This window comes from Gallus gallus, chromosome 9, assembly GCF_016699485.2.
Source record: "Gallus gallus isolate bGalGal1 chromosome 9, bGalGal1.mat.broiler.GRCg7b, whole genome shotgun sequence".
NCBI lineage: Eukaryota > Metazoa > Chordata > Aves > Galliformes > Phasianidae > Gallus > Gallus gallus.
Window position 1 is genome coordinate 23541374 of NC_052540.1, and position 13788 is coordinate 23555161.

The 13788-nt window shown below is 43.5% G+C and overlaps 1 protein-coding gene across 2 annotated transcripts in view; it reads left to right on the forward strand.

The window, feature by feature from the left end:
* Positions 1-9592, forward strand: part of WWTR1 (WW domain containing transcription regulator 1) — a 43667-nt gene extending 34075 nt beyond the window's left edge. Inside the window, exons 3-6 of one of the 2 annotated variants that reach the window (XM_040705990.2) lie at positions 160-410; positions 5010-5143; positions 5659-5771; positions 5990-9592. In XM_040705990.2, coding sequence (XP_040561924.1) covers positions 160-410; positions 5010-5143; positions 5659-5771; positions 5990-6174 — 683 coding nt within the window. In that variant the 3' untranslated portion in view covers positions 6175-9592. The remainder of the gene's footprint in view (positions 1-159; positions 411-5009; positions 5144-5658; positions 5772-5989) is intronic. The other variant, XM_003641786.5, reaches the window with a different exon arrangement.
* Positions 9593-13788: the final 4196 nt, after the last annotated feature.

Below are 13788 nucleotides of genomic sequence, written 5' to 3' on the forward strand. Positions count from 1 at the left end.
AGCAGTCTTGTCAAGTAGAGCGGTTATCTCAGTCATTAGAAGTAAAGTAGTTCAAATAATGCCTTATTCACTGTGGATGAGCAACATGCGTCCTGGGCTCTCTGTTCTCTTAAAGTACAGTTATACGTAGTCTCTCGTGACTTCTTTTCTTTCCCACAGTTATGAATCACCAGCACCAAATAACAGGCAACACATCCATCTCACAGCAAAGCTGTCCTTCTCAGACTCCACAGCCAGGCTTGCTGAACATGCCCAGTGCACTGACTGCACAGCAGCAGCAGCAGCAGAAGTTAAGACTCCAGCGTATCCAAATGGAGAGGGAACGAATAAGGATGCGCCAGGAGGAGTTACTGCGACAGGTAACATTGAGGATACGCTTCTATTTTGCTCAAGAACATTTCTTTTACCAGGTACAAGTAGTAGCATTGTTGCTTTTTGTCATAACTACTGCTTTAGGTAAGGATAACAAAAAATGAATATAAATGGAGTCTTCGTGAAAAGACAGAGAACATTTCATTTTTTCACTGTAACAAGAATATTTGTATAAACAGTCTGTAATGATGTATTTACTTCATATTTGCATTTTTCTCTTTTGCCTCCTTCCTCTAAGCGTACAAGAATTTAAAGAAACGATGTTTTACAAAATTAAGAAAAATCATATGCAGTTCTTGCAGCTGTACAAAAGAAGCAAACAAAATAAACCATTAAAATGATGTCCTTTTACAAATCCTGAAGTAACATTTACCTATCTTTACATGTGGTTATTCCCATCATCTCTGGTGAATGGGAACAGCCTCATAGCTAAACATGTGCCCTTGCTGAACAGTGGTGAAAGGCAGATACAAGTCTGCTAATGTCTCTGAGATGTTTTACTGACTCATGTCATGAATTTGACTTTTATGGTTCAGGTTTGAGTGTGAAAACTGTGCAGATGCTGTCTTTTGTCCATGCTCAATTTCCATTACCCTTAATTTATGGGAATTACATTGTGTTACATCATCTGTGCATATAGAATGACACTGTGCTATTCTCTGACTTGATTGGTAATCTTAAGCCTGGTGCATACCTTCACCTTTATTGTCCAGAACTGAGGACATAATAGAGAACATAACAGAGATGGAAGAGAGTGGGCATATCTGGTGTGAGTTTTGTCATACTGTTATCATGCTAATAACGTTCCGCTATTTTTACTTTCTTCCTCATTCTTCCTTCAGGGCAACAGCAAATTAAGCATCAAAACAGTTGAGCCATTAACACAAGGGCTGGTATCCCTGCCTGCTTATCCCCCATACATGCTCAGCAGCGCAGCCATGCAGTGCTTATTCAAGCCTTCAACTTTACAATGCCTATGGTCTTTCTTTGAGCAACACATTATATAAAGCAGGACAGTATCCCTTCATATTACTAAAATTTTCAGAACTGATTTAGCTTTTAGAGAACGACATATTCACCACTTACAGAAAGCAAGATATAAAATCTATCCTTTTCAACAGAATTTTGTGCCCTTCCTGCCATCAGCCTGAGCAGCAGCTCAGAAGGATGTGGCAAATCCCTCTAGGGACAGACCCTTCACTGTTGCTTATGCTTTTTTAGTATAACCTACCTAAAGGAAAAACTGAGTGAACTCTGTACATTGCTGCTAGGTGGCTGCAAGGAGGTGCAGAGAGCTTGAGCAAGACAGGAGGAATTCTTTCAGCAGGTCACAGACCCGCTTTCCACCAGGCAGCAGCTGCTGGCTCCCCGCAGCCATTCCTGGCTGCAGCTGCTCGGGTGGAGCAGCACTCCCAGCCTGGAGGAGCATGCAGTGCTGGAGGCACTCTGCTTGAGGAATTTGTTTACCATGTTGGTTGGTACAGCCACCAGCACAGCAAATCGAGTCCTTGAAGGAAGGGCTGTGTGTTTTGGAACACCAGTATGACTCAGCTTCCATTTAATTGTTTCCTTACTCAGTTTTGTCATTCCAAAAAGAACTTTCTTTCTCACTGATCTATTTTTTTTTTCAGCTTTCCAAAGGAAAAGGGAGAGTATGCTTACTGCTCAGGAGGCTTCCTGGAAGTGGAAGTCATTAGAGCAGTGTCAGTTAGAAATCTTGAAAGGGCCATACTGGGAAGACATCCCAGCACCCTTCTCTGTGTGTGCATCTTCTGCCTTGTTTGGAAGAGATGGTCACAGAAGGGCAATGCATCTCAGATGTTGTCTTCTGATTCCCAGTCTTCTTCCATAAGTGTGGGCGTGGAAGGGTACAGGGGCTCAAAAGCAGTTGTAGAGAGAATGATGCGTGGGGATGCAGATGAAGATTTGTTACTGTTTTGTTCTTGAAGAGTAAAGCTCACTGACATGCTACATCCTGAACAGGAAACTTTCCTGCTGCATTCTTTCCACTGCACAGGTTGGCGCACAGACTGACCCACTGGTGGCACAGGCAATGTCTAGCTACTGCACAGTGTCTGCCCTGAGAATGAGGGCTGACAGAAAAGGAGCTGAAGTGGCTAGCAATAAACTCCCTTCAGACACCATCACATCCCAGCTTGAAATGACTGTCTGGCAACTGATCATGGAGCTCAGCTCAGTTCTGCCAAGGAGGATTCCAGGAACTGTGACAATGAATTTATAGATTCACTTAGCACACAGCTTAAAAGGAGCTGACATCCAAGCTGTATTCAGAGACGCTGAATTATTCAATATACTGCAATCCTTTGAAGCTTTTAAAGATTTTGCAAACAGTCGCTGTCAGAGCCCTCTGTCACGCCTTAATGTTGTCAGAGCACTGAGGGGTTGGGTTTGCTTGTTTTTGTTGGTGTTATTTATTTTGAAAATCACATTTAATTTTTTAAACCTATGCTTTAGTTCCCTAGCACTTGGTCCTTTGTGAACTAAGGGCCAAGGATGGTCTCTGCTGACCAACAGGAGTCACTCCTGCATTTGGGAGCTAGGAGGTGGTAAGAATGACTAAGAGAATATTGTCACAGCCTGTGACTGAAATATTGCCATTCGTACTGCCACAGGAGTTACATTTTGCAGTGTACCTGGATCGTATGTGCAAGTGCACTTTGTCAGGAGCTGGAGCTTCAGAAATCCTTACTATACTTTGCTGTTTTGTAGGTTGTGTTGCTTTCCTCTGGGCAGCCTGTGCCAGTGCTTCACTGCTCTTAGCATAAAGAACTTTTTCCTTATGTCCAGACTAAATCTTCCCTCTTTTAATTAAGACATAGTTACAATATTCTGAAAGAGAAAGATACTTGGATCTAGACCAAGATCTTCCTTGTTATTTTATTTTTTAGAAATAGCATTTGATTTTCAGAAGTGGCAGAAAAGTGGTAACCAACATGTATTCTACATGTTGACAACCCAAGGGGAAAGGCTTTTTTTTTTTTTCCTTTGTTCTGATGTTACCTTTATTAGTGGGAGCTGTGTCCTGGGAGATGTGAATTTGCACTGCCTGAGTATCAGAAACATGAACTTCATTTCTCTGTCGGTCCTCAGCAAAGTAAATCTTAGCTAAATCTATCCTGCTTCATTTTGACTGTTTGACTTCCTTTATCTTTTAGTATTTTCCTCTTTCTGTCTGTCTTTTTCTTTCTGTCTGTCCGTCTTACTAGCATTAGCCTTGCTTACATTGTTGCATTTGCTATTTATGTGTTATATGTTAAAAAAATATTTCCAGTATCTTCATATAGACAGTTAAAAAAAGCAGGTCTGCCCATTTTCTGAGCTGTTACATTTTCACAGACTCCGGCCAGGTTAATTATATATGAAACATCACCAATAGTATTGTCATTTGAGAAACAAACTGATATACATAAGCTACCATATGCAAGTTATTAAAAATCTTCACTCTTTTTATTCTTAGCATTTAATAAATAATCACATGATCTAATGCATATTATTATTTATCAGTGAATATACTGATAATCTGACTATAAATAAAACTTTATGATAATGGGCACCAGTATATGTTGGTTTCCAATGAATGGTGGTTGCATTATTCATGAAGAGACCAGATTAATCCTCCTCCCTAAACAAATCAATTGCAAACATAGTAGAACATCCCACTCTAAACTCAAAAAATTGTTTGTCTTTTTTTACTGTATTTGAGAGAACAGATGAGTTACAGATTCAGTGGAGAATGGTTTTCTACTAAATGAAATATTTCCTTTTCTTATTTCCCAAAAATCTGTAATAATAATTAGGCTGAGTCAGCTAGGTTTACTGATACGGCTTTATTATTTTTAGGGTCCTAGGATGTTCATTTGAGATATCCGTGTGGAGCAAAACAGTATTTGTATTAGAGCTCTGCACCACTAGATGTCATGGTTGTTTCACAGAGATAAAATGAGGAGGATTTAACTTTCACAAAGAGTTGAAACAAGTTTCTTTAGTCTCATTTGTAATGTTTAAGACAGTATGCGAGATATAGATCAGGCAGGCACTTATTATTAAGCAAAGAATTCATTATAAAAATTATTGGATCAAAATCTTGGCTGCATAAAAGTAGTCTTTCTGACTTGTTAAATGCTTTTGGATTGCAAGTTAACTTCTTCTGCTTTGGTGTCTAGCAAAATATGTCATCTGGTAGCAACTAGATAACAAAGTAGAGTAGAGCAGAGTAGAACAGTTCTCTTGGAACATACTTAAAAGACCATCAAGTCTACATGCCTGACCTCTTCAGGGCTAACCAAAAGTTAAAGCCTGTTACTGTGGGTGTTAGCCAGATACCTCTTGAATACTGACAGGCTTTGGGCATCAACCACCTTTCTTGGAAGCCTCTCTCACTGTGGGAGGCCTCCAGTAGATTCTGCAGCACAGGTGGGTATGAAGGACAGTTCCTGTCTACAACGTCACGATTTTCTTCTCACCAGTGTAAACAAATAATCATCACTTTTATTGTTTAGAATTACTTTCCTGAATAAAAATGTGGACACATATTACCTGTTTTCTTGTTATGAGACTGCAGTGGTTCTGACCTGTTGGAATAACTCTCCTTCCCTTATATTTCTTTGCCTTCTCAGGAGGCTGCATTGTGCAGGCAGCTTCCCATGGATTCTGAAAACATGACCGCAGTTCAGACAGCCGTGAGCACAGCTGCCATGACCCAAGATATGAGATCTATTACAAACAATGGATCCGATCCTTTCTTGAACAGGCAAGTTCACGTCCTCTTCATTAGACAATTCACACTTTTAAAGCTGTCTCTCTAAAGTAGTTTCCTAAATCATCTTCTTTTGTACATACTCTGAAGAGGAGTACAGCATAGTGGATGACCTGAAATCTTTCAGTTTACCCTTCCTGAAGGAATTGTAGAAAAATCAAACAAATGGTAGCAGGTGGTTTGAAGTGTACTGTATGTATGTGCAGGCAGAATACTCTAGGTAGATCACGTAAGTATAAATAAGTTGACTTCTTTCAGGCTATCAGAACGGTTTTTGTCTAGAGACGTGTATATACATGTGTATATTTCAAAATTAACATGACCTCATTTCAGTCACTTTGAATTTGCAATCATGAAAGTGACTGCACTGGAAGCCAGGAATAGAATGTGAGGCTTTATGACTCAGTATTTACTACCTAACCTATTGCACTGTCTTTTCAAACGACATGGTCGGGGACAATGTCTAACAGTACACCATTACTGAGGCTTTTTCATGTTTCAATTTACAGTGGGCCATACCATTCCAGGGAACAGAGTACAGACAGTGGCTTGGGATTAGGATGCTACAGTATACCAACGACACCTGAAGATTTCCTCAGCAACGTAGATGAGATGGATACAGGTAGAATACCCTGAGTTAGCTTAAAGTGTAATGATATTAATAACATATAGTTATAGCTAGTACTGTTTTATAATTGCATAGTGAGGTTTTTTTTAGGTAACATTGTAGAGGCTAGAAGTGCTTACGGGAAATGGGGAAGCGAATTTTTACATCAGTTGTGTTGTTGTAGATTACCCATAAGGTTTGGAATTTCAAATATTCTTCTTTTATTTTTCTAGGAGAAACTGTAGCACAAACAACAGTGAACATAAATGCACAACAAACGCGTTTCCCTGATTTCCTCGACTGTCTTCCAGGAACAAACGTTGATCTTGGGACTTTGGAGTCAGAAGACTTGATCCCTATTCTCAATGATGTGGAGTCAGTACTCAGCAAAAATGAGCCCTTCCTTACATGGCTGTAATCACCCATCATCTAATGCTGATTGAGCGTGAAATGCAATTCAGCATTTATTTTCCCTCTTTAGATAGAGGTAGAATATCTGAAAATCCTGAGAGATCACTGCCTTAATGACTTTTGTTACGTCATCTTTATGGTTGGTTTAATCTCTGCCTGGATTTGACTGACACTAACTTAAATATAAAATACATATAGAGATATACATATATAAATATATATTTCTTCCTCCTTTAGGAAATATACACTACGTGTTTTCCTTTTCAAATCAGGCAGAAATGTTTCACTTTAAGGACAGAAACTGAATGATGTTTGTGCACGCCTGTGACTGATCTTCTAGGTATTGATTAACATCACAAACCCGTAATGAATCACAAAGGCTAACTACTGGGTCACTTGGTTCACAGAACCTGCACAGCATCAGACCATGCAAGCAGTTTTATTACTGCATCTATGACAATAGTATCAGAGGCTTTTTTATCAACTTACTTAAGCTTTAAAAATCTTTTTTTAATTATTATTAGGAAAACTGTACTGTATGGAATATAGATTAAATCTGATCCATATCAGCCACGATAATTTTCATCTATTTGTAAAGGCACAAGAAGTACTATTGACATTTCTTTTTTCTTTTTTTTCCAGTCTATTACTGTATAGTTTCCAGATAATAACTATGCTTCATTTTTGAAAGTACCAGTATTGTTTAGCAACAATTTCACACTGCTACAGTGTTGTAAAACAATCCAACTGGTACTAACAGCTGCCTTTTTAAAATAAAACAACGTATTACAAACCAGCAATTTTTTAGTAGATTTTAGATTTTGACGTTTATTATATTAGGCATTACAGTTTTGTAATTTAACCCATGAACAAACAATTTTTCCTATATAATGATACATGGCAATTAAATGCAAAAATGTGCTGTTGAGGTCAGGACAGAAAAATGTGTCACAACTTGGTAATGTCACATGTAGTGTGAAAAAAATGTTTGTAGTACTGTTTCTAGTAATATTTTAAACTGACAATGTCAAACTGTACATGTAGTTCTATACATGAAAAAAAAGATGCTATCTTTATCAGGGCAAAGCTAAGCAGTGTTGTTACTGGTCTGGTAAGGTTGCACAGTTCTTAAGTCTGTCACTTACTGTAATCAGTGTACAGAACACACAGCACAGTGTTCTTTGCACTTCTAAGTATTGTATTCCCTACAAATACTTCTTTTTCAGAGGTTTGGGACTGAATAGGCATCAAGGATATTAAGCATACACTTCCCCTGAAATGCAAATGAAGTCCTAGAATTCTTAAGTATTTTGAAATTATATTATTTATGATCTATGAATTTAAGTCTTTAATATTGAAAAATATGTCTTTTTACGGAAGGCGCTAAAACTTTTCTCTGAGCTTAATCCAGGCTATGCAGAGAGAGCAAGAGGTATGGCACTCAGTGTAAGTGGCTGTTGTTCAATTTAATGATACTTAGTAAGATCTTACCAATGCGCTGTAATATTGATCACTGAAGACTTTCTCCATCTGGTTGCATGAATGTAGGTGTAAAGGTCAGAGATTAAGTTACGGGAACATGAGAAGGTTTGGAAGTCAAATGATTATGTGACAAAATTTGATCCTTAGTGGGAAGGGTCACTGCAGACTGGGATATACAGAAGGTGAGTCACTGGTGTTCAGCAGAAGTTGTGGTGGAAGAACTTGATGCAGTAAACTGCCCTGTGAATGACACACAGCTGGTGTGCAGTATATAAAAGATGGAAACTGAAAGGCACACACCAAAAGTTGGAACAGGAGAGGGAAGGCAAAGACCTACAGTCATGAAGTTGTATTACAGAGGGAAAAGCAGCTCTTTTTGTATTTTCTCTTTTTAGTATAAAACAAGATGTGTCTGCACAGAGTATAATTACTGAATTGTCACTACGTTTCTTTTATTTTTGGGGAGGGGGGGAGGGATATTTTCTGTTTATTTGGGTTTTTTTTGTTTGTTTTGTTTTGTTTTGTTTTTTTTGTTTGTTTGGCTTTGCTTTGTTTTTAATGTTAGCTAGCAGCGTCCAGGTAAGAGGAATTCCTTTCCAACAAACAAGGGACCGGGCAGGGCTCAGCAGTGTTACTGTAATTATGAATAACCTCTCTCTTTTAAGGATGTCTTTGGCGTGTCAGCCTTGATAACAAATGGATGTCCTCAGGCTTCGTTCTGTAGTGACACACTTGACTGCTTAGCAAAGGAACGGGAGATTTTTGGCACCTGGCTCCAGTGCTGACTTCTAGGCTGCTCTCCAGTGCTGCATTATGACCAGGTAGACTGCAGGCCCTCAGTGCTGGAATAATTCACAGAGCCACATTCTCGCGGGATTCCCTTGGAATGGCACATCGTTAGGTCATGCTTAGAAAATGTAGTTAGTCCATCTGCCAGTACCAGTGTCAGTTTGGGTCATAGGGCATCACATTCCAGGCAGGTCGGGTGTTCAGCTGATGCAGAGTAGGCAGCTGGTGCTCTTTGGCTGCACTGGTTTTCATCAGCTGGAGGCGACAGCTCTTGCAATGAGAACTAATACCATTTTCTGGTGCAGTCTGATGATACCCAGAATTAGAGAGCTGACGAGCAGCTTGCTCTGTCAGCTGTGGTTCAGTGGTTGTGTGCCAAGGTTCAGAGGAGTTAAAAAGGCAAAACATCTGAAACTACATTTCCATATTATTTCCTATTGATAAAATCACTGTTGGAACAGGGGGGTGCTATTACCTGAAACAGTGCTGTCAGTGACCAAAATCTGAGGTCAGATCTTTACTCGGTTGTGAACCAAATCATAGTTAAGGTAGAAGTGATGTTTTACACTGTCAGCTTTTCTTCCTAGTAATGGAGATTACAGCTTGTGCCATGGGAGTACTGCCAGGATGCCACTCGGGGGTGCTGGGTTTGCCTGTTTGAAAATGAATGTGTTGGAGTGGAAAGAGAGGATTAAAATGTCAGTTTTAAGCAGAAAAATAGGGATGTTGTGGTAAACTTGTTTTCTAATATACTGCATCCCTGTACATGCTAACACTTAAACTTTTCTATGTACTGCTTCATTTTGTTAAATGATGTGTGAGCATTTGTTTTTAATGTAGAGTTCGTTGCAGCAGACCATATTTATCAGAAGCACACACACAGGTCAGCCTGTTGTATCGAGGCTTTGATTCTGTGCTTTTTAAGATGTTTTTCTCTGATCTCATACATGAAAAAAATACATAAATGAATCAGAACATTTTGGATGCATATTTGTTGTTCTTTTGTTTATTTTTTTTTTCCCTTTGGAGGGTTTTGCTCCGTGCTTCCCAGGGAACCATGCTTGGAGTAAAGATCTGTTCTGTGGGAAAGGCATACACTTTTAATTCAGTGATTGGCTCCTAGCAAAATAAAAGCATTGTACGTTTGCATCGCAGTTCATTATGAGTTGTTTTGGGCATCAGCGATGATTGCAGTTTCGCTTTTAACACTTCCGGTGCTCCCAGGGCCGCTTTGCTGCTCGCTGTGTCTCAGCGGCACAAACTGTTACAGCGCGGCTCGCACAGCTGCCTCTGAGCAGCGCTGAGTGCACCGCTGAGCTCTGCTCTGAGCACTGAAGCGGTGCGTTGCCCTCAGTCTGCTGCGGACCAAGGAGTTTCTCACGTTCTGCACCAACGAGGCCGGAAACCCAAACGTCCCGGGTTTGTTTTTCCTGTCGTGGCACATGGAGAATAATTCTGAAGACGTTCTGAACTCGTGTGCAGATGTTGAATGTTCAGAAACGTGGAAATTGAAAGCCAATCAACTGCACTTGGCTTTTTCAATGTAATCTTAAAAGGCTGTTGCAGAAACTCGGACGTCACGAGTGCAGACATTCCCCGTGGATCGGCGGCTGCCGTGCAGTAACGGCACGGGAGGAGCGCGGCTGCTGCAGAGCGGAGTGCTCTCAGACCCTGCATTGACGTACAGCGATCTGCCAAGAGGTGAACGGCATAAAGTTTACGCTACAAACTTAGCAGGGCTTTGTGTTAGCACAGAGACTGTGAATTCCACTGTAGTGAGTGGCGTGGCATTGCATTTCTCCTTGCGCTTACCAATTAGCTGCAGTAATGCGCGTGGGGAAGCGTGCGGATGTACCGGGCAACACTGCCGCGTTATGACCTCGTTTTGAGAAGCGCGTTCATGGGGACGGTAACCACGGCTCTTGAGGCGCTGAAAGCGTTCGCCTTTGGCGGTCAGTCCGTTCGGCGCTGCAGGTCGGCACGCGGCGCTCTGTGCGGCGCAGCGCTGCTCGCGGACGGCTGAAGCCGCACCGCTTTGAGAGGAACTTCTGGTACTGCGGCGCTCCGAGGAGCCGCGCGGCTCAGCAGGAAGCGTGCCGGCAGTCCGCCCTTCCCGGCCAACGCTGTAAAGCAGCGGTGCCTTCGTCGGGCCCCCCGTTTTCCCTGCCGGGCTCAGAAGGGCCGTTCGGGCCGCGCGCCATTGCGGCTCGCGCCCACCTCACGCACGTGGCGGCGCGGGGCGGGCGCTCCCAGCCCACAGCGCAGCGCTTCAGTTCAAATCTTCCCGCTGCTTTTTTCTACTCTTCGTCTAAGCTTACAGTTTTCACCGTCACCAATTCGATAACAGCGACGCGTCCCCTCCTCCCCCAGGTATCTCTTAACTCTTTAAAATGCGATCATTAGAAATGAACGCAACAGTCCAGAAAAACCGAGACCGCCTTCTCTACTTTTGCAAAGCGCGGAGCGGCGCCGCGCGCCCACAGAAACGCCGATTTTGCAGCTGCGCGCCGAGCGCTGCCCCATCCAAAGCGCCAGAGCGTCCCGCGAGCTCTGAGTTCCCTCAGATCTGAGGGGATCGGGCGCGAAGCGCTCCGGCACCCGCGGCTGCTGCGTCTCCGCAGCTCGCGCTGCCAAGGGAGAAAGGAGGAAGAGGATAAACGAGGCGGGAGGAAGGCTCGCGGGAGCGGGAGGAGCTGTTCGTGGCGGGGAGACCGAAAGGACGCTCCGCGCGGCGCAGAATACGCGGCTTCCACCCTCCTCAGGAACGGGGCGGCCCGGAGGCAGCAGGTAGGGGGCGGTCGTGGGACGGAGGGAAGGGGCGCGGCCGTGGCGAGCGCGCGCTTCGCAGCTCCCGTTGCTTCCGACGCTTCCCGCGCGTGCGGCGCCTCCCGTTGCTCGGCCCCGTGCCGGGGTTCCTTTCCGCTCTGCGGGGTCCCGGCGCTGCAGCTCCGGGGCGCGGCTCCCGCCGTTGTCGGCTCTTTGGTCTGCCCTACGACGGGAGTGAGGGCGGGTGGTGAACGCTCCCGATTAAAACCATGTTAGAGACCGTCCTTCGCACTCTGCTGATGCGAACGCTTTAAAAGAAGCACAAATGGTTTCAACCTTACGTGTGTTATCTCCCAGTTTTAGAAGCAAACTTTCCTCAGAGCTGCACTGAGGCGCCGTTCCCGGGCAGGCGGTGCTGCCGTAGGGCTCACGGGTCCTCGTGCTGCAGTAACATTTCGGGTGTGCGCGTCGTTCTGCAGCGCGGCGGTGTTGTCCGACGTGCATCGAAATGCGGTCAGCACGTTGTGATCTGAGTCGTTCAGTAACCTTTGTGTTTCTTTTTGTGTACGCTCTCAGCTGAAGAAGTGCCTCCCAGCGTCAGGGCGGCTGTGCTCGTGGCATTCTGGCCAGCAGTCGCTGAGCGCATAATGAAGTTTAAAACAGCGCGTTCACATTGAGATGTTATAAACAATCCCGATGTTTTCCTATAAGCTCCCAGGATTTCTTTGCAGCTGAGTCAGCTAAAACTGAGCGTGCTGTCTGAGTTGGTCAGGACTGCTGAGCTCTGTTTTACCTGCAGTTGTCTTTAGTTTTGGTTTCTCTCTCGCCGCAAATGCTAACGTAACGGAAGAGGTTTAGGAGCAGGGCTGCTGGCACAGCCGTGGCAAATCCCATTCCTTTGGAACCGTTCGATACGCCCCCGGGCTGTATCACAACATAGAATGTGCGTGCCTTATCTCAATACTAACTTATCACCTCTTGTTAGGAAACTGCAGTTGGGCATCTTAGAAGCGCTGGCTCGTGAAGCACCCAGTATTTTTGTTTAGGTGTTGTAGCTTCCTGATTTCTTATCCCAACTCCCCCACAGATCTACACGTTCAGTTTATTAATAAATCTGAGTGGTACACCATGTAGCTGCACATCCATTTGTTGAATGCCGATGAGAAACATTCCATATTCCCAAAGGCTTCATATAAATAAAACAAGACAAATGCAAGATGAGGTGCAGGACAGCTGCTGACCACAGATGAAAGAATAGATGTAAAATGGTTGTGTTGGTGGGTGGGGATATAAAGGGTGCTCTCAAATATAGAGCAATGCAGTGTAACAGGTGGGAGAGACAGCTGTTCCTGAAGAGCTCTTTCATCATTTATCATCTTGCACAATGTATCATTACACCCCTTTGCTTGTATTAATTTAACTCTTTGTGTGTGTGTGTATGCGTGGCTATTCAGCATTTTTTGCGTAATGCTTACCAGCTTTTACTGCTTTTAAGTCCTCAAAGCTCTTTATATATCTTAGACACAGAACACATCAGATACCCTTTTGAGGAACCAGGGCACCGAATCACTGTTTCAGGGGAAAATTTTGAGGAAAAAGATGTGGTCGATGCTTTGGTGAAGTAGAAATCCCCAGGGAGCCAATCTGGCAAGCAGGGTTGTGGAGATTTGCTATCGGACCTTTTGTAAGAAGTGTGAAAGGGGTCTGAATCCCTCAGCCTTCTCCTTCAGTCCCTCTACTTCCTCCTTAATTTCTCTGGGAAATAATTTTCTCTCTTTTAAAGATTTTCTTTTTTCCTAAAAAGAAGAAAATGAATTGCAAGGACAGTGTGGCTGTTTCAGGAGTGCTGTGCTGCTCTGCCCCTCCCATCCCAGAGTGTAGGAGGGAAAGCTGCAAAAGATGTTAAGTGAAGGGGAAACAATCCTGCGTGAGGAATGGCTGCAAACGTGAGTGCTCTTCAGGCTGGGAAAGAGAAAGCTGAGAGGGGATGTGAGAGAACCTGTGAAATCACGTGCCACAGGGCGGATGTACACTCTTTGTTGCAGACAAGAACAAGGAGGCATCAAATGAAAGGAGCACATGGCAGGGTCAGAAAAAAGGAGGCTCTTTCCACAGCATGGAGTTTAGCTGCAGAGGGAATATTGCAATTCAAGAAAGTGAACAACTTTGTGGAGAAGAAATCTGTCAAGAGCAGTTAAATACAAAGATGGAACTTCTGCCTCAGGATGTCACTGCACAACAGAGTTGCAGTCCATGGAAATACTCTGGGAAAGTCTCTCTATACGCTTCCTGTATACTTGCAATTTTCAGTTTCATCTGCTGCAGTACTACTGTGGTGTTACACTTCCTCCAGTAGAGTGACTGGAGGAAAGTACTGGACGAAGCCAGTGCCCTGCCATGCTAGTAGCTGTGCATTGGCCTTTCTCACTGAGTTCCTAAAGCTGGCTGTGGTGGAGTCCAGGCTGGCTCATAGTACTGCAGGCTGTTGGCAACAGTCTGTTTGTTCTTCAGCCCATTGCTTCAACTGTGTGCTTCCCTGCACAGCAGTGCTGCTAAATATGCCTGTTTCTCCATTAAGAAAAGA